Genomic DNA, 20,850 nt, shown 5'->3' on the forward strand with positions numbered 1-20,850 from the left:
AACCAATGTACACAGGGAGACAAGCAGGATTAACAGATTTGAAGTCAGATCTAGACTTAAATCGTAGCTCCAATGTCTAAAACTGTATTATTTTGGGCAACTTTTCTGATCTCACATTCCTCATCTATAAAATGTGGTTATAAGTCCTACTGCATAGGGTTATTAAAGAATTCAATAGTACAATATATGTAAAACACTCAGCAGAATTCAGTAACAACAAGCATGATAGCAGCATAAGACTACCACCTTATATTATCAAATTTAAAGTCACTTCACTTTAAGAAAACAACTTTATAGACAGCATTGCTTTCTATATAACTAAAGACTTAGTGTTCATGAGGTGAAGTCTAAGGGCAGTGTAACCCACATACCTACAGTCAATTAACCTTCAATAAAGGAGGCAAGAATATACGATGGAGAAAAGACAGTCTCTTTAGCAAGTGATGTCAGGAAAGCTGGACAGCCGCGTGTAAGTCAATGAAGTTAGAACATTTCCTCACACCATACAGAGAAATAAACCCAAAATGACTTAAAGAGTTAAATATAAGACATGAACCATAAAACTCCTACAAGAGAACATAGGCAAAACATTCTCCAACATAAAGCGTACCAATGTTTTCTTAGGTCAGCCTCCCAAGGCAAAAGAAATAAAAGCAAAAATAAACAAATGGGACCTAATCAAACTTACAGTTTTTGCACAGCAAAGGAAACCGTAAACAAAATGAAAAGACAACCTACAGACTGGGAGAAAATGTTTGCAAATGATGCAACCAACCAGGGCTTAATTTCCAAAATATACTAACAGCTCATATGACTCAATAACAAAAAACAAACAACCCAATCAAAAAATGGGCAGAAGACCTAAATAGACAGTTATCCAAAGAAGACATACAGATGGCCAATAGGCACATGAGAAGGTGCTCAACATCGCTAATTACTAGAGAAATGCAAATCAAAACTACAATGAGGTACACCACCTCACACTGGTCAAAATGGCCATAATTAAAAAGTCTACAGGGACTTCCTTGGTGGCGCAGTGGTTAAGAATCCGCCTGCCGATGCAGGGGACACAGGTTTGATCCCTGGTCCGGAAAGATCCCACATGCCGCAGAGCAACTAAGCCTGTGTGCCACAACTACTGAGACTGCACTCTAGAGCCTGTGAGCCACAACTACAGAGCCTGTGAGCCACAACTACAGAGCCTGTGAGCCACAACTACTGAGCCTGGGTGCCACAACTACTGAAGCCCATGCACCACAACGAAAAGCCACTGCAATGAGAAGCCCGCGCACAGCAACAAAGAGTAGCCCCCACTCGCTGCAACTAGAGAAAGCCCGTGTGTAGCAACAAAGACCCAACACAGCCACAAATAAATAAATAATTTTTTTGAAAAAAGTCTACAAGTAATAAATGCTGGAGTGGGTGTGAAGAAGAGGGAACCCCCCTACGCTTTTGGTGAGAACGTAAATTGGTACAGCCACTAAGGAGAACCGTATGGAGGTTCCTTAAAAAACTAGAGTTGCCATATGATCCAGCAATCCCCTTCCTGGGCATATATGTGGAGAAAACCATAATTCGAAAAGATACATACACCCCAATGTTCATAGCAGCACTATTTACAATAGCCAAGACATGGAAACAACCTAAATGTCCATCAAGAGATGAATGGATAAAGAAGATGTGGCATATACACACAACAGAATACTACTCAACCATAAAAAAGGATGAAATAATGTCATTTGCAGCAACACGGATGGACCTAGAGATTATCATACTAAGTGAAGTCAGAAAGAGAAAGACAAATACCATATGATATCACTTACATGTGGAATCTAAAATATGACACAAATGAACTTATTTACAAAACAGAAACAGACCCACAGACATAGAAAACAAACTTATACTTACCAAAAGGGAAGGGGGTCGGGGAGGGATGAATTAGGAATTGAGATTAGCAGAAACATACTATCAGTACTATATACAAAACAGATGAATAACAAAGTCCTACTATATATATAGCACAGGGAACTATATTCAACATCCTGTAATAAACCATAATGGCAAAGAGTATGAAAAAAAATGTGTGTATATGTGTGTGTGTGTGTGTGTGTGTAAGTGAATCACTTTTCTGAATCACCAGAAATTAATACAACATTGTAAACAATTAAACTTCAATAAAAAATTAATAAAGTCAGTGTATTAAAATTAGGCTTAGAATGCAAATGTCTAAAGACCTTCAGTTTCATACCCTCAATTATATACAACTCAAGTTACTGCACCATAATAGGAGAAAATAGGGCTCAAGCTGAATCCCTTACCCTGGACAAGATCTTTCCCACCACAGGACCTTGGTCTACACTATCTGGGACAGTGCTTTCTTTCTCCCTTTATCACCTAGTTAACTTCCATTTATACTTTATGATTTTAGTTCAAACATCAGTTTCTCAGGGAAGTCTTTTCTGACCTTATTATCAATCATCATAACATTGTAAGGTCCCCCGTCACAGATGTCATTTTACATGTACTTGTATGACCATTTTATTATATCTGTCTCCCCAGAACCAAGCACCTACCTATAAATATGATGAATGAAGTAATGAACATATGCCTGTCTAAAGGATACTAAATGCACACAGGTATAAATGCAAAGATTACATGTGACAAAAGCTCTAGTCCTAAGTATTTAAGTCATAAAAGCAAAGAAATTTACAGCTTGACAGAACAAGTATTTTAAAGAAAAATGCTATGAGATTTTTCCACGTCAGGATGCCTTAGAAATGCTAATGTGTATCTAAGACTTTGAGATGCTGTGATATCGAAAAGCCTAAAGCAGGCTAATGTAGAGTAGAACAGCATCATTTGGGTCAGGAGTTAGGCTTTGAAGTCAGTGAGACAAAAAGACTCTACAATCAAAAGGATTCATGAAAATTCCTTAATCATTAAATACAGTACTTACACAACGCTTTATGTATCTAATCTTGTATCAGTTTCTCTAATTCTTTCTGTGTAAACATTTCTAAGGCCTTTTAATGTCTTCCTCAAGAATGTTGGCAAAACCATCTCCATTCACTTGTAAAACCACCTGTACAATGGATTGGATTTTACATGTCAACAGTCCTTTAAAATAATTTGTCCACAAGGTTCCCCAAAATGTGTTGACAGTTTGGGGTTTGTGCATCCACTATCTTATCGATGTAAGTGATGCACTGGAGTAGTGCCATTGTAAGGTACTAAGGTGAGTATGATAAAAGGGTTTACAAATAAAACAGAGAATGCAAAATGAGCTGCAGTAAGAAAGAAATAAAGGTTGCTTGAGCTCAAACTAAGAAACACAAGATAAAAGAGCCTCAGCAACCAGAACAGAAGGAAGACAAAGAAAATAAAATGATGGTGAATGTTTTAGAAAGGAAATGAACCTCGGAATACATGCATCAAGATAAGCTCAGCTCAGGGAAGGTGACAGAGATTTATGCTAAGGGAATGCCTATAAACAAAGCATAGGAAAACACAGGCCAAGATAGCACCCCAACAAGCACCTTCTAAAATCCAAGTGAGCCTAAGGTACAAACAAGAAAGATGAGTTCTCAGGGAAAAGAGAGCTGGGAGATAGAGCTCAACTAATAAGCCTTGGGGACAGAAGTTTAGGAAAGTCGGCATGACAATAATAATGGTAGCAGCCCAGAATGAGAAATGAAGCAAAAAAGAAGTGCAAGTATTTGAAAGGTATGCATTCAGAGCCATGAAACTCCAGTAATGTGAATATAACTTCAAGCTATCCATCTGAACTATGTGTGCTCTCATCAATTAGCGTAGAGGAAGAGCTATTCTTACAAAAGAAAAGCAAACTACAAGAGCCCTTGTCTCTGAGGGAACTATTAGCGCCTTATTCTTCCACCAGTGCAACTGGAAACAGCAAGTCCATACAGATAAACTATTCGGCCACTATTCTGAGGTATGTTGTTTCAAAAATAAGCATGTCAAGTTTAATAGTACCTTTCAATGACAGTAGAGTTCGTTCTAGTGAACTTAGAACTGCAGCTTCATTGCCAGAAGAAACTTGTTGAAGGAATGTGTCTGTGTGGTGATTCCACAGAGAGCAGGCAAAACTATAAATTCCAGAAGCTAACTGCAAAGATATCAACAAATTTGGTCACAATATTATTACAGATTTCAGTAATCAATTAGACCTATGTAGTAATACGTTTTGGTTTTAAAACTGAGCACACATTTTCAATTCTTGACTAAAATAGTCAAGAATCACTTACAGCAACATTTTAAACTTTTTTTAGTCACAATGCACAGCAGTAAGTATAGTTTACATTGGCTGCTGCTAAGAACACACACACACATGCCCCCCCCAAATATTAGTTTCTTGAAACACTGCTTAGCCTAATGCCTGCATTGCAGTCTGATATTTCCTATTTTTACTTTTTTTTCTTCCACTAATAGTTGTAACACTCAGCTTTAAAAACAGAACTGTCACTGAGTTTATCAGATAAATCAATATACTAAGAATACAAAGGAGTTAAATTTCTGTGTTCTGCCAATTCTACCCATATGGTCTTGGGTATTTAAAGCCAAGAACATAACAAACCACATCACTTGTCAGGCCGCTTGCCTAATATGTACCAGTATTTAAAAACCTGACTCACACTAAGAACCACCTTCCAGTGGTATCTTCATTTTTTTTCCAGAAGGTCTAAGAGCAAACCACCTGAGCCTACATGGCAATCTTCTTCAAATAAAATTATACATAAGTGCATATGACTAGTTATCATTAGTACACTTCAGAATGATTTTTTCTTATTTGAGATATGTCATATCAACTAATTAAACACTGTATTTACTAATGTGGTCAGGCATCAGAAACCAGTCAGAAACACAATCCTATAAATATAATATTTCTATGAAAAAGCAAATTCCACTTGTTATTTTAATTCAGTAATCTTAATGGTCTGTGTTTCCAGGTATAGAGAAACAGCTTCACCATACCCCTTGGAAACTGCACATATCTACAGAGGCAAAGGCTTAAACCTCAGCTAATCCGAGTATTGGCAGAACATCTTGTGATCCTCCTGGAACACAAGAGGAAGCAACTGCTAGAACACCAATCTCCTGCTCACCTCCCTATCTCCTCTGTTAGATGGTTTCTCATGGCCTCCTGGAATCTGATAAGGTATAAAGTATCCTATCCCACCCCTAACTCTCTCCCCCAGAAGAGAGCTGCAGAATATAATACCACTTAGTTACAGTCCAGAATTGGCTTCCCAGCAATGGGGCATTCCACAACCTGGACTGGAGTCATCCAGCCCCTATTGCTTTGGTCATTGTTTTTAGTGTGTAGACATATAGCATTTGTGACAGAAATCAAGAAAGAAACAGCAGTATGAAAAAACTTTAATATTCTTCTTTGTTTCACACTCCAGTTCTGGAGCTAAGCACCTAGTTTAGGCATTAAGCATCTATTATGCCACAATTCATAATTCTTTTTAGCTAGCCTACAAAAGGGCTCTGCACAAACAGCGATGGCTGGAATGAAGCAGCAATAGCGCTACACTTTCAGCCCAAGGGTAAAAGGAAGGAGACAGACAAAGAAGGAAGAAACCACAAGAATTTGGGACGGAATACTGCTAACTATCCTGTAAACACAAGCCCTCCACAAGCTTCTATCTGCTCCAGAAAATACCAACTGATACATGGTCACAAAAGGCTCATCTGGAAAAGAGAAAGTAATGATAAAGCACAAATAGGAGGGATAAAAATATTTATTCTACATTTTATTCTCAAAAATGTAGAAGGGGTAGGGAATATTCAGTTAGACAATATAAAAATAAATTATTTAATGAAACATTTTAGGTAGTAGTTCACGAAAATCCCAAATACTTGCACTTTTCTTTTTCTAAACCAGAAGAAACAGTGCCACCCACTGACTGCTTAGCAACTTTGTAGAAGCATACAGACTTGACTCCTTGAATATCAAAGGCAAAACATTACAGGAAGTTTTATTTCTTTTAGCATTTTAAATATTCTTAAACTTTTTTAGCCTCAGGACCACTGTCCTCACAATTTTCCCTTAAGAAAAGTGAGCACCAAAAATGTTTAAATCAAAGTCTTGTAATTCATCACTAATAGTGGGGCAATGAATATTATCCACAAACTGGAGCTTTCAAAACCTGCTTAACCTAACTCTAATCAACAAGATAGGGACTTCCCTGGTGGTCTAGTGGTTAAGAATCCATCTTGCAAAGCAGGGGACACGGGTTCAATCCCTGGTCAGGGTACTAAGATCCCACATGCCGCGGGGGCAACTAAGCCTGTGCACCACAACTACTGAACCCGGGCGCTCTGGAGCCCACATGCCACAACTAGAGAGAAGCCCATGTGCTGCAACAAAGAGCCCGTGCACCACAACTAGGACCCTACACAGCCAAATAAATAAATATTAAAAAAAAAAAAAAGATAACTAAAAAATGTTTCAACATGTCAATGGTGCACCAATAAAAAAAGAAAAAGAGAGAATACTATTCTAACTTAAAAAGGCTCCTAAGAAGGAATTAATTCCCTGGCGGTCCATTGGTTAGGACTCCGCACTTTCACTGACAAGGGTGCAGGTTCAATCCCTGGTCAGGGAACTAAAATCCCACAAGCCGCATGGTGTGGCCAAAAAAACAGACACTTAAGAAACATGATCAAATGCTATGTACCTGCCATATTCATTTTTCTGGCTCAAACACACCACCTGTAAACATATTTAAGAACAACGTAGAAAACTGGCTAGAAGTATTACATCACATTAAATCACTACTTTTACGTGTATCAAGTATGATAAAAGTTAAATGATTATATATGCTAAGTAACCAGATTAGGCTCAAGATGGAATCACTCATGCTAAGCCCCACAGCAGCAAACCAAAACTTAGAACTAAGGTTCTATGCTGGGCTCTCTCAGAAAAGGCAGGTCTAGGTCAACCAATCAGTGCCTGCCTGCTCAACACAAGTTACCTGACCCAGCTCTAAGACTTCTCTTTGCTCCATATGAGGAAAATAACCCTGGATTTAGCTATTCAGCTAATTCCCAGTCTAGCTTCCTTGTTCCTGCTCGCTTTTGTACAAAAAACTCTTTCAGCTTGTACAGCTCTTTGGAGCTCCTATCTGCTAGACTGGATGCTGCCTGACCCATGAATAGTTGAATAAAAGTCTACTAGGGGCTTCCCTGGTGGCGCAGTGGTTGAGAGTCCACCTGCCGATGCAGGGGACACGGGTTCGTGCCCCGGTCCGAGAAGATCCCACATGCCGCGGAGCGGCTGGGCCCATGAGCCATGGCCGCTGAGCCTGCAGGTCTGGAGCCTGTGCTCTGCAACGGAAGAGGCCACAACAGTGAGAGGCCCGAGTACCGCAAAAAAAAAAAAAAAAAAAAAAGTCTACTAAATCAGTAAACTGTCAGTGGAAAATTTTCTTTTAACCTTTAAAAAAATAAATCTATCTTTTTACAAATGAATACTCAAGTATTTAGTAACAAAAAATATCGTGAAATCTTTAAATTACTTTAAAATATCTTAGAAAAAGCAATAAAGCAAAAACAGCGAAATGTTAACTGCTAAATCTAGGTGATGGGTATATGGCAGTTAATAGTTTTTCTTTATTTTTCTATATGTTTAAAAAATTCACAAGTAACTCTTAAAACATCCACACATTTGTAACAAAAAAAGGTAGTTACTTTAGTAGTAGTCAGCTTTTTCCTTAATATTTAAATATAAATTTGTTTCCACTTAACCATGACATACATATATATCAAACTACCCAAATGTGTCAGGCCAGAAGCTTTGGTGGATTATAAGGTTTCAAAAACAATTTCCAAAGTGCCAATGTCTCTCAATTGATATTTATTAACTTTCAATGAAGGACATTCCTAAAGACCTGTAACATCTGTTACCTACATATTTTTTAAGTAAAATCTAATTTTTATTTTGTTCTCAAACTTGCCACTGGTACACCTCAGGCCCAGGAAGGTCACTGTGGCCCATCTTCCAGATCCCTCAAGTCCTCTAATCCTAGCAACAGCCATAAGGCTGTCCTTAGCTACTGATGTCTAGACAATGCTCTCAGGTATACAGAATATGATCTCAATATGAGGAAGGAGGAAGTGAATCTACCCTCCTCTCCATTTGGGATCCTGCCTTTGTTCACAGCTGCATTTCAGGCATCCAATACAGTGACTGGCAGAGTAGGAACTCAAATATTTGTCAGACAGATAGACATGGGCAAAAAACAAAGCATAAATCGGCAATGCTTCAAGAGCCCCTTTTCCTAGGACCCAGACAAGAGTCCTTGTGAACCATCCAGAAAGGATAAGCACCATGCTATACTCAAAATCTCCTCTTCTGTTTAGTGCACAGCTTTTTTTTTTTTTTTTTTGATCAAGTTAGTCACCTTGACTCTCTCCTCCATTAAAACTTCCCACCAAAAGTTTCCTCATATTTATATAAGCCTAGACTCACACGCACGCACGCACGCGCACACACACACACACACACACTCTTAAGTCCCCATACAGGCTCATAGCAGAGATGACCCTTTGTGTATTATAGGAGTCACTCTTTAAACAACGTGATTAAAAGCCAATTTGAATTTGGCAGAGCAAGAGACAAGATCTAGAATCAGCATTTAATCAGTACTTGGCATTTAAAATCACCCAAACGAAACTGAAAACAAAATGAATTTAACCTACTTGATGATTTGCTTATAAACACATTTATCTTTTAAATAAATTTCACTATTTTGTAAATTTCCTGGAGGTTCAAGCTATACCATATAAGTGGCACCTTGGCATTCTCAAATGTAACATTCATAACTTCAACTATTTGGGAATTTTCCCTAAGGACCACATCATGAAATTATAAATTTATAAGAAGTTAAGTATGAAAATCTCTTTTACGAGGCTGAGTGAACTTATACTAACCAACCCATCTCAAAGTAGCTATGTGGTTCTGTTTTGTTAGTTTATTCAGAAAACAGTAACTCATCAGGAAGACTCTTTGGTAGTATTGCAACCTGACTTCACCTTGCCACACAGTTTTCTCTTATCTTCACCATGCAAATAATACATATGCTGTTAGTGGGAACATTATTCATCATAAACCCTTCAGTTTTTTATATTTTCCTAAATGTTAGCTTTGACTATAACAATGTAATACAGTATTTAGTTTTCTTCTGTGGCAGATTTTAATAAATTACTAAATGAACTTTGAGGGTTTGTGTCTTACGCCTTTCCCCATGAATGTCAAGAGACGACTATTTGTCTCTTTCATCTTCTTCAGTACCTTAGATATCTCTCGTACACAACAGGCAAACAATATCTGCTGACCTACTCTCAGGGAGAAGAATTTAAGATTAATTCCTAACATCCAAACTTTAAAAATTCATAATAAAAACTGGTTATGGAAAATGTCCTTTTTAGAGATTCATACTCTATAAATATTATTGGATGAAATAACACATTAAGCTTTGCTCCAGAAAAGAGGAAAAGTAAACGTGGCAACTCCTTAAGAACTGTTAAATATGAGTGAAGAATATATGCGAGTTGTTGTATTGTTCTCTCAACTAGAGTATATTTGAAATTTTCTTAATTAAGAAAACGATATAACTGGTTGTATGCCAAAATTCCACAGAAAAGTATCCAATGAAGTCAGTAAGTCAAGAACTTAACTGTATGCTAAGAAAATACAAAAAAAATAAAACTAAATGTACAAAGGTCTTGGCTTCTAGAAAAAACAGTGATTGAAAACGCAAAATTGGGGCTTCCCTGGTGGCGCAGTGGTTGAGAGTCCACCTACTGATGCAGGGGACATGGATTCGTGCCCCAGTCCGGGAAGATCCCACATGCCACGGAGCGGCTGGGCCCGTGAGCCATGGCCACTGAGCCTGCGCATCCGGAGCCTGTGCTCCGCAACGGGAGAGGCCACAACAGTGAGAGGCCCGCATACCGCAAAAAAAACAAAAACAAAAAAAACCGCAAAATTGATATTTAAATTACACCATAACTAAGATTTCCATCTCAAAACTTTAATGGTGTTTGTATAGATTAACTTGGAATAATAAAGATTATAAATTCTCAGAATCACACAACTTTAGAATTGAAAGAAAATTTTAAAGAATCATAAAGTTTAAATGTCTTACTCAAAATTCCAAAGCTGCTCAGTACAAAGAAACATTCTTCACTGGAAACCAGGTCTTCTCATACTTGTTAACCCATATTTCTAAACACAAGTGAAATACACTTGCTTTCAAAAAATCTTTTCTTCTTTTTTGAGTTTCAGATTACTTCATTTACCATAGCATAAACATTTGTGGGTTACACATCATGTCTACAAGGTATTATTTGGTTAATACATTTACAAGTACATTAGAATTACTATCTGTACCTTAAATCCTTGCTTTTGTAGACTTTAGATTTTAACTGTACTTAATGCCAACTTTTTTATATTCAGGTTTGTATGAAAAGCTTATGATTTTCTAGAAAATGAATCCTCTTTGTGTCAAATCAAGCTCAATTTTGTAACTGCAAAGCAATTTTCTCTCCACTGCTGATTTTGTAGTTTGTCACCCTGAAAAAGACTTATTTTAACGTGCAGGGAAAACAAGATATAGAAATTGTTGGGGCACGCAGAGCAGTAGGGAAGGGTTTTAAGTGCACACTGCACTACTTTGCCATACCAACTAGCTCAACTATGACCTTACACTTAATTTTAGGTGGGAAACTAATTTAGTACATGAAGACCATCTTAACAATAAAGTAAACACATTACTAAAAGGAAGATTTCCCTACACTTCAGATTACCAAAATAATAGGAGTTGCTTTATTAACTAGCAAACTTGCTCTTTATAATAGTATCTTCCCACACATGCTACCTTCAATTAAAGTACACATCTTGTTCCCCAACCCCATGAGACAAGACTCCCCGCCTAGTCCCTACTGTGCTCCATGTTTCCAGGTTCAGATACTCCATTCCAGAATGAAAGGTGCTAAGCTGAATTATTTCTTCCCGGTATCTTGAGTTTTGTATATGCTCCTCAAACTCCTGCTTTTTGAAGTTTTGCACTATACCACTTTGAAATCTAGAAGGTATCTAAGAACAAATCTCTTCTTTTACCATTTATTCATTTAACAGTTACTGAGCACCATCCACTGATGTGCATTCTCCTGGGCTGGATAGTAGGACTATAACAATAAGAGCTACAGTCCACCCTCATAAAATTCAGTGTGGTGGATCTCAAAAAGGTAAGTCAACAATTATAATGTAATTACAATGCAATGTACAGTGTAATAAATACTCTGCTGGAAGTAAGTACAGGACGCTAAGGAGACCTATATTTCATTTTATATGGAGAGGAAATAGCCTCACACTACAAGAAAACCAAGCAAGCAAGTTGAAGTGGACAGGAAGCTAACGCAAACAAGCTATACAGACTAAGGCTAGTTTAGATACAATTTGTAGAGCCTGACTAGGCTAAATATAAATTATATCTGAAAACCAAGGAGGCAACACATTAAGAGAGTACAACTTCAGAAAGTCAAACTAAGAAGTAAGACTTCTATAGAAGGGGACCCTTCACTATAGAGTAACTGTAACCCAGAATCTTCTACACATTTGATTTTGGAAAATGTCTATATAAAAGAAATTGAAGGGGCCTAAGATGGGGATAAAGGTGAGAAAAATCAACAAGAAATTCATAGAGTGACTTGAGAAGATAAAATGTCCATTTCTTTAGTCCTTGTTAGATATCAAGCAAAACTGACAAGGATTTTAAAAGCAACCTTTAACAAAAAGAATTTCTTACACTCAATATCCTCAGATAAATAGAAAATTGGCTATTTAAACCTACTGGGTTAAAAATAAAGAGAACATAATGTGGTTCTGGTTTAAACTTTGGTGTATTAAGAATCACCTGGGGAGGGCTTCCCTGGTGGCGCAGCGGTTCAGAGTCCACCTGCCGATGCAGGGGACATGGGTTTGTGCCCCGGTCCGGGAAGACCCCACATGCCGCAGAGCGGCTGGGCCCATGGGCCATGGCCGCTGAGCCTGCGCACCCGGAGCCTGTGCTCCGCAACGGGAGAGGCCACAACAGTGAGAGGCCCGCGTACCGCAAAAAAAAAAAAAATAATCACCTGGGGAACCTATCAAAAATGCAAATTCCCAAGCCATATCCTCAAAGTGAGGATTCCAAAGGTAAGCAAGAACACTTAAAAACACTTGGAGACTCCCATTGTTACCTGGTACAGTTCAAAATGTTAGGTTGAATAATATGAAAATCACTGTTCTGGTAGTTCAAAACAGTGAAATACAAACAAAAGCACCAAAGCAACTGAATAGAGAAGGTAAAGTTTTTTCAACAAATGGTGCTAAAACACCTATAGACACCCTCAGTCGTGTCAGACTCCTTCCTACATCCACCGATTACCCAGGCGTGTCAATTGTAACTTCCTAAATTTCAACTCTACATGCTTCTAAATGTTCTCTTTACCGCTGCTTCATTTAAGAGCTTTATCATCGAATCTGAACTGCTTCAGATAGCCTCAAACCAGTCTCTTTGCCTTCAGACTGTTCTCCACCAATTTTTCCCCCTCACTGGCGACTAAGTGACCTTACCAGTCATATCACTAACCAGCTTAAAACCTTTTGGGTGTTATCTATTAGTATGAACCTTTTGAGGTCAATTAGAAATTAAAAATCCTTCAATAAGATATTTAGAGGTAAAATTACACACCTTTTAATACAAGTAGCACAGTTTTCATTATCAAATTCTTTGTTAAATCACTTACATCATAAAACAGTTTTCTATCAGCAGCCAGTCGTTTAGACGCCAGGGTCTTGGTAACATGATAAAAGGTAAGCAACGCTCTGTGCTGTCGAAGATCATCTTGTACTTTGACAGATTCTATAAGAGTGGGAATCAGTTCAGGCCACTGTCTAGGACAGTCCAATCGAGCAACTTTTGCAATCAGCACGGCAATTTGAGTTGCAATCTAAAGGAAAAAGAATTAATCTTCAGAAATAAACATATGAAATTAAAGCAATAGATAAGGAATGCATTCATAGTTGAAAATTACCTTTTTGGTTAATTATACATTTAACAAAAATGAGTAAGATTTCACTGAACAACTGCTTAAGATAGTAGTTCTCAAAGTGTGATCTATGGATCCCTAGGGGGCCTAGGATCCTTTCTGTGAGGTCCTCCCTTTCCCAATAACGTACTGGTGTGAAGCTAGATTTTCATCACATAGCTTCTGCCAAAATAATATCACAACATTGTAAATAGCAGATATATTTGAAAATCTAGATGTCTTCTTTTAAATAGCCAGACACTAAAGAGATAGGCAAAAATGCCAAACAATGTTACTCTTCTCATTAAATATTTATTGTTTGGGGAAATAGCTATTGTTCACTTTTTTAAATTCTACTTATGTTAAAAAATAATAGTTTTTTAGATTTCTCAATTTTAATTTCTAATACAATAAATATCAACATATATAACCATTTCGTGTTTTACTTTAGCAGTATAAGGAAGTTCTAAGAATGCAAACTTTGAGAACCAATGACCTCAGAGTAGAAATGAACATCAATATTAGGTATTTACATAATATTTGTTCAGATCAGTTTCACAAATTCTGGTTGACAGAACACCTAAGCAATGGTTTACCCCTCAATCACCCAAGACCCTGACCCCCCATCCACCTCCTGCCCCACAGAAAGTAACTCTGTTCCTCTCCATCTTCCCTCATCTCCCTCAGTTGAAGAAATGCACAGCAAAAAACTCAGATCACTTAAATAGGTTTAGATAAAACTGCATTGGATACACCACCTAATACAGTGTGCTTTAATATTCAAATTAATGAATCAAATGTAAGAAATAGTAGTAACTTGGAAAAATAATTTTTGTATCATAAGCAAACTTATTTTATTCTTAAAAGAAAAATCTCACTATAAGGGAAAGAAAAATTCAATTCCCACAGAGTAGTGAGAACTTCAAATGTGATGAAGGAAACAGACAAAAACCAGAAGCCATCCTGTAGTTTAGGGGAAGGGGGGATGGGAGTGCTAAATTAACGTCTATAATTAATATATAGAGATGTGCTTTCGATATTGGCTCAAAAACTGAAGAAGTTAAAAAATATCCAAGTATATCTATCTTCAAATGACTTCTGAGTTTTAAATCATTAACAGCCAAATCTAATCAAAATTCTTAACAGGTAGACTTGGATCTAAAAATTAAAAAACCATCAGAGAAATGTGTATAAACATCACAAATGAACATTATAAGATTTTATTTTTAACGCCAAGAAACAAAGTTAGTTTGGAAAAGAAGCAAAAACTAAGGGAAAAGAAAGAATAGTTGGCACTCATTTTCTCACTAACCTGGTTTATTGGTTCATTGAAGTTGGTGATTAGCCCTGCACGCAATGTAGATTTCTCTTCCTCTGAGAGAGCACTGTAAAAAGATATATTTGTTATGCAAGAGAATGCTGCCTAATAATGAATGCAGGTAAGCACGACTGAGAATTTTAGCAATAAAAAGTCTTTCAAACAATGTGTCCTTGATTGTTTTGGTAATTAAACAGAATTATTTCCATTACTTGTATATTGACACATCAGGTAATACAAAAGCACAAAATTCCTTCACAACTGAATAAACAGGAAGCACAAAACAGTAAGCAATAGGAAATAAGATAAATCCAGAGTAAAGAACGTGATATTTTGATGTTTCCTTCTATTGATATAAAAACAGTTGCTTACCAAAAAATTAATGACGGTCTTTAAAAAATCTATGAGTAAATATTAGTCTTACACTGACTTCTTTTACAAAATTCTATGTGGAAAGGGATCAGGAATCAGAGAATATTTGGGATGGAAGACTTACTAGAAATCAACTAGTTTAAAATCTCTCATTTTACATGTCTGAAAAGAATAAACACGATACTAATAAGTCTGACTGCAAATGAGGAAGGAAACTAGATAGCAAAAGGAAAGAGACAGAGACTATCCATCTGTATAAGATTGTATACATTTTGAATTTTGAACTATATGAATGGTTTTATTTATTATAAAATTAAATTTTAAAGAACTGATTTTAAGATTGTCCATTCTGGCTATGATAGAGTAGCTGGCACTGGATGAATCATCCCCCCAAAAATGTGCTATCGGGCTTCCCTGGTGGCGCAGTGGTTGAGAGTCCGCCTGCCGATGCAGGGGACACGGGTTCGTGCCCCGGTCCGGGAGGATCCCACATGCCGTGGAGCGGCTGGGCCCGTGAGCCATGGCCACTGGGCCTGCGTGTCCGGAGCCTGTGCTCCACAACGGGAGAGGCCACAACAGTGAGAGGCCTGCGTACCGCAAAAAAAAAAAAAAAAAAGTTGCATACAATTTTTTAAAAAAATGTTTTAAAGTGTCTGTTGAGTTGAATTGTGTACCCCTCCCCAAACCCTCCAAAAGCTATGTTCAAGTCCTAACCCCATATACCTGTGAATGTAACCTTATTGGGAATTACGGGCTTTGCAGATGCAATCAAGTTAAAACGAGGTCATACTGGACTAGCGTGGGCCCTAATCCAATGACTGCTGCCATTTATAGGAAGAGAAGAATTTGGACAGAGACACAGAGAAGATACTTGAAAATAACACTATGTAAAAATGAAGGCAGAGATTGGAGTGTTATTTGGATATTAACATACCTCTCTCAGTAACTGATGGAAAAGGTAGCTCAAAATCAGTAACAACACAGAAGACTTCAATAGCATAATTAACAAAATTTGACCTGATATATAAAACATTATAATCCACAACAGCAAAACATACTTTCCTTTCAAGTGCATATAAAACATTTACCAAAATACCATATGATGGGATCATAAAACAAGACAACACATTTCAAAGAATGAAATCAGTAACAACAACAAAAAGTCCCACATGTTTGGAAATTAGGTGAAATACTTCTAATTAGCCTATGGGTCTAAAAAGAAATCACAGGGGAATTTTAAAAATATTTTTGAATGAATGGTAATGAAAATACTACATATCAAGGCTTGTGAAACTGAACTAAAGCCATGATTACAAAAAAGCCTTAGTGTTTTAAATGCATATAAAGAAAAACTGAATATCAATTATCTAAGCTTCCATTTCAAAAAACTAAAAAAAGAACAGTAAATTAAATTCAAAACAGTAATCAAAAGTACATCAAGCCTTATAAAGTACAATACCTAAAGCAAAGATAGAAAAATAGGCCAATAGGACAAAATATAGAATCCAAAAACAGATCCATATGTATAAAGTGCCTGATTTATAACAAGGGAACCACTGAAATGCTACTGGGGAAAAATACATGGTGCTGCCCCTGCTTCACATCTATAACTTACACAGAAACTGTAAGTTTACACAGAAATCACACAGACATACACCAAAATGTGAAAAGTAAAAAACAAAGCTTCTAGCAGAAAAAAGAATATTTTCATGGCTTTGTGTTGAGGAAAAATTTTGTAAACAGATCCCAAAAGAATTAATTATAAAAGGAAAGGTAGCTAAATTGAACTTCATTAAAATTACAAACTTCATCAAAAGATGCCAGCAAGTAAGTGAAAAGGCAAGTCACAAAATAGAAGATATTTTCAATATATATATATTCAACAAAGGACTTATATCCAAATATATATATAAAGTCCCATAAATCAATAACATAATCCAATTTTTTTAGATGTGCAAATGGCAAGCCCTTCACAAAACAGGATTTCCAAATGACTAATAAGTATACGAAAAAGGTACTCATTGTTTATCAGGAAAATGCAAAAATTACCAAGCACACCAGCATGACTAAAATGACACAGATCAGACCAAGTATGGTGAGAATGTGTAGCAAATGTCAACGCCCATGCTACTAGTGGAAGGGCAAACTGGTACAAATAGTTTGGAAAACTAATTGACAGTATCTACTAAAGCTGAACATACACCTAACCATAAATGACAATAAAATACAAACTTATATGCAACAAGACATGCAAAAGATTTTTCAAAGCCGCCTTATTTTTAATAGTCAAAAACTAGAAACAACCTTCATACCCATCAACAGCAGAATGGACAGATAATGGTGGTATGTTCCTAAAATGGGACGTTATAAAACATAAAAGAGCAAACTACTGTCCCATGCAACTACATGGATAAATCTCACAAATATAACACTGAATAAAAGTCAGACACAGGGCTTCCCTGGTGGCGCAGTGGTTGAGAGTCCGCCTGCCGATGCAGGGGACACGGGTTGATGCCCCGGTCCGGGAAGATCCCACATGCCGCGGAGCGGCTGGGCCCGTGAGCCATGGCCGCTGAGCCTGTGCGTCCGGAGCCTGTGCTCCGCAACGGGAGGGGACGCAGCAGTGAGAGGCCCGTGTACCAGAAAAAAAAAAGTCAGACACAAAAGAGAACATACTATAAGGTTTCCATTTGTATGAAACTAATCTAAGGTAAAACTAATCTATGGTGAGCAATGTCAGATCTTTGAGGAGGACATATAGGTGACTGTGAAAGGGCAAAAAGGAAGCCTCTGGCGTGCTAGTTCTAGATTAGTTCTGAGTGGTAGTTACATGGATGTGGTCACATTACAAACATTCAAACTGTACCCTTCGTTTGTGTACTTTTTAAGTATGTTACATACTATACTTCAATAAAAGTTTTTTTTAATCTTAACAGTGACTTGCTCAAGATTAGTAAACAAATGAGAAGACAAGATTAAGATAAACATGGGGGGGCATGTGGAACAGGTGAAGGGAGTATAAAAGTACAGACTTCCAGTTATAAAGAAGTCACGGGAATGTAATGTACAGCAATGGCAACTACACTTAGTAATATTGTACTGTGTATTTGAAAGTTGCTAAAAGAGTAAATCTTATAACCCATCACAAGAAAAAAAATTCTCTAGGTATGGTGACAGATGTTAACTAGACTTATGGTGGTGATCGTTTCACAATACATACAAATTTTGAATCATTATATTATATATCTGAAACTCATATAATGTTATATGTCAATTAAACTTCAATTTAAAAAATAAACATTTAGGCAAAAGGAGTTAAAGCCCAATACAATTCTATGCTTTCCCATTAAAAATGATCTCACCTGCTATATTAAAAAAATTAATAAAAAATTCAAAAATTAAAAACAAAAAAACAACTAATACTAAACTTTCTTTGGGTTATTTGTATGGAAATATGTTAATATAAATGTTTCAGACATTACTTGAAATTCCTAAAAATCTTATATGTTCTGGTATAATGTTATAAGTCATAATTCTAATTATTATTTTAAAATGTATATCTCAGAAATAACTAAACTTCCTTGTCAACTGCATTATTCTGAACTATCATCAAATCTTTAACCGTGAAGGACTTCCGGGAAGATGGCGGAAGAGTAAGACGCGGAGATCACCTTCCTCCCCACAGATACACCAGAAATACATCTACACGTGGAACAACTCCTACAGAACACCTACTGAACGCTGGCAGAAGACCTCAGACCTCCCAAAAGGCAAGAAACCCCCCACGTACCTGGTTAGGGCAAAAGAAAAAAATAAACAGAGACAAAAGGATAGGGACGTGTCCTGCACCAGCGGGAGGGAGCTGTGAAGGAGGAAAAGTGTCCACACACTAGGAAGCCCGTTCGCGGGCGGAGACTGCGGGTGGCGGAGTCGGGGAGCTTCGGAGCCGCGGAGGAGAGCACAGCAACAGGGGTGCGGAGGGCAAAGCGGAGAGATTCCAGCGCAGAGGATCAGGGCCGACCGGCATTCATCAGCCGAGAGGTTTGTCTGCTCACCCGCCTGGGCGAGCGGGCGGGGCTGGGAGCTGAGGCTCCGGCTTCAGTTGGAGCACCGGGGGGAGGACTGGGGTTGGCGGCGTGAACACATCCTGCAGAGCGTTAGTGCACCGCAGCTACCCGGGAAGGAGTCTAGGAAAAGTCTGGACCTGCCTAAGAGGCAAGAGACTTTTTCTTCCCTCTTTATTTCCAGGTGCGCGAGGAGAGGGTATTAAGAACGCTGCCTTTAAAGGAGCTCCAGAGATGGGCATGAGCCACTGCTAAAACTGCGGACCCCAGAGACAGACATGAGACGCTAAGGCCACTGCTGCCGCCACCAAGAAGCCTGTGTGCGAACACAGGTCACTATCCACACACCCCCTTCCGGGGAGCCTGTGCAGCCCGCCACTGCCAGGGTCCCGGGATCCAGGGACAACTACCCTGGGAGAACACACAGCGCGCCTCAGGCTGGTGCAACGTCACGCCAGCCTCTGCCGCCACAGGTTCGCCCTGCACTCCGTGACCCTCCCTACCCCCGGCCTGAGTGAGCCAGAGCCTCCGAATCAGCGGCACCTTTAACCCCGTCCTGTCTGACCAAAGAACAGACGCCCTCCAGCGACCTACACGCACAGGCGGGTCCAAATCCAAAGCTGAGCCCCTGGGAGCTGTGAGAACAAAGAAGAGAAAGGGAAATCTCTCCCAGCAGCCTCAGAAGCAGCGGATTAAAGCTCCACAATCAACTTGATGTACCCTGCATCTGTGGAATACATGAATAGACAACGAATCATCCCAAATTAAGGAGCCCTGTGGATGAAAGGCTCTTGGTGCTGCAGCCACGAGTTAGTGCTGTGCCTCTGAGGTGGGAGAGCCAACTTCAGGACACTGGTCCACAAGAGGGCTCCCAGCTGCACATAATATCAAACAGCAAACAGCTCCCAGAGATCTCCATCTCAACGCCAGCACCCAGCTTCACTGAACGACCAGCAAGCTAGAGTGCTGTACATTCTATGCCAAACAACTAGCAAGACAGGAACACAACCCCACCCATGAGCAGAGAGGCTGCCTAAAATCATAATAAATTCACAGGCACCCCAAAACACACCACTGGACGTGGTCCTGCCCACCAGAAAGACAAGATCCAGCTGTGTCCACAAAAACACAGGCACCAGTCTCCTCCACCAGGAAGCCTACACAACCCACTGAACCAACCTTAGCCACTGGGGACAGACACAAAAAACAACAGGAACTACAAACCTTCAGCCTGCAAAAAGGAGACCCCAAACACAGTAAGATAAGCAAAATGAGAAGACAGAAAAACACACAGCAGATGGAGGAGCAAGATAAAAACCCACCAGACCTAACAAATGAAGAGGAAATAGGCAGTCTACCTGAAAAAGAATTCAGAATGATAGTAAAGATGATCCAAAATCTTGGAAATAGAATAGAAAAAATGCAAGAAACAGTTAACAAGGACCTAGAAGAACTAAAGATGAAACAAACAATGATGAACAACACAATAAATGAAATGAAAAATACTCTAGATGGGATCAATAGCAGAATAACTGAGGCAGAAGAATGGATAAGTGACCTGAAGATAAAATAGTGGAAATAACTAATGCAGAACAGAATAAAGAAAAAAGAATGAAAAGAACTGAGGACAGTCTCAGAGACCTCTGGGACAACATTAAACGCACCAACATTCGAATTATAGGGGTTCCAGAAGAAGAAGAGAAAAAGAAAGGGACTGAGAAAATATTTGAAGAGATTATAGTTGAAAACTTCCCTAATATGGGAAAGGAAATAGTTAATCAAGTCCAGGAAGCACAGAGAGTCCCATACAGGATAAATCCAAGGAGAAATACGCCAAGACACATATTAATCAAACTGTCAAAAATTAAATACAAAGAAAACATATTAAAAGCAGCAAGGGAAAAACAACAAATAACACACAAGGGAATCCCCATAAGTTAACAGCTGATCTTTCAGCAGAAACTCTGCAAGCCAGAAGGGAGTGGCAGGACATAT

The 20,850-nt window shown here is 38.4% G+C and overlaps 1 protein-coding gene across 8 annotated transcripts in view; it reads right to left on the reverse strand.

Moving 5' to 3' along the window:
* Positions 1-20,850, reverse strand: part of IPO11 (importin 11) — a 259,477-nt gene that overhangs the window by 186,430 nt on the left and 52,197 nt on the right. For all 8 annotated transcript variants that reach the window (XR_003431671.1, XM_027101034.1, XM_027101033.1 and 5 more), the window contains exons 4-6: positions 14,414-14,486; positions 12,820-13,023; positions 3,994-4,126 (exon numbers count right to left, since the gene is read on the reverse strand). Coding sequence is in view for 7 of the 8 variants with exons in the window: in XM_027101034.1 (XP_026956835.1) it covers positions 3,994-4,126; positions 12,820-13,023; positions 14,414-14,486 (410 nt within the window). In the remaining variant the exon portion in view is untranslated. The remainder of the gene's footprint in view (positions 1-3,993; positions 4,127-12,819; positions 13,024-14,413; positions 14,487-20,850) is intronic.

Source organism: Aethalodelphis obliquidens, unplaced genomic scaffold (assembly GCF_003676395.1).
Source record: "Aethalodelphis obliquidens isolate GAN/ISIS:26980383/991018 unplaced genomic scaffold, ASM367639v1 scaffold4, whole genome shotgun sequence".
NCBI lineage: Eukaryota > Metazoa > Chordata > Mammalia > Artiodactyla > Delphinidae > Aethalodelphis > Aethalodelphis obliquidens.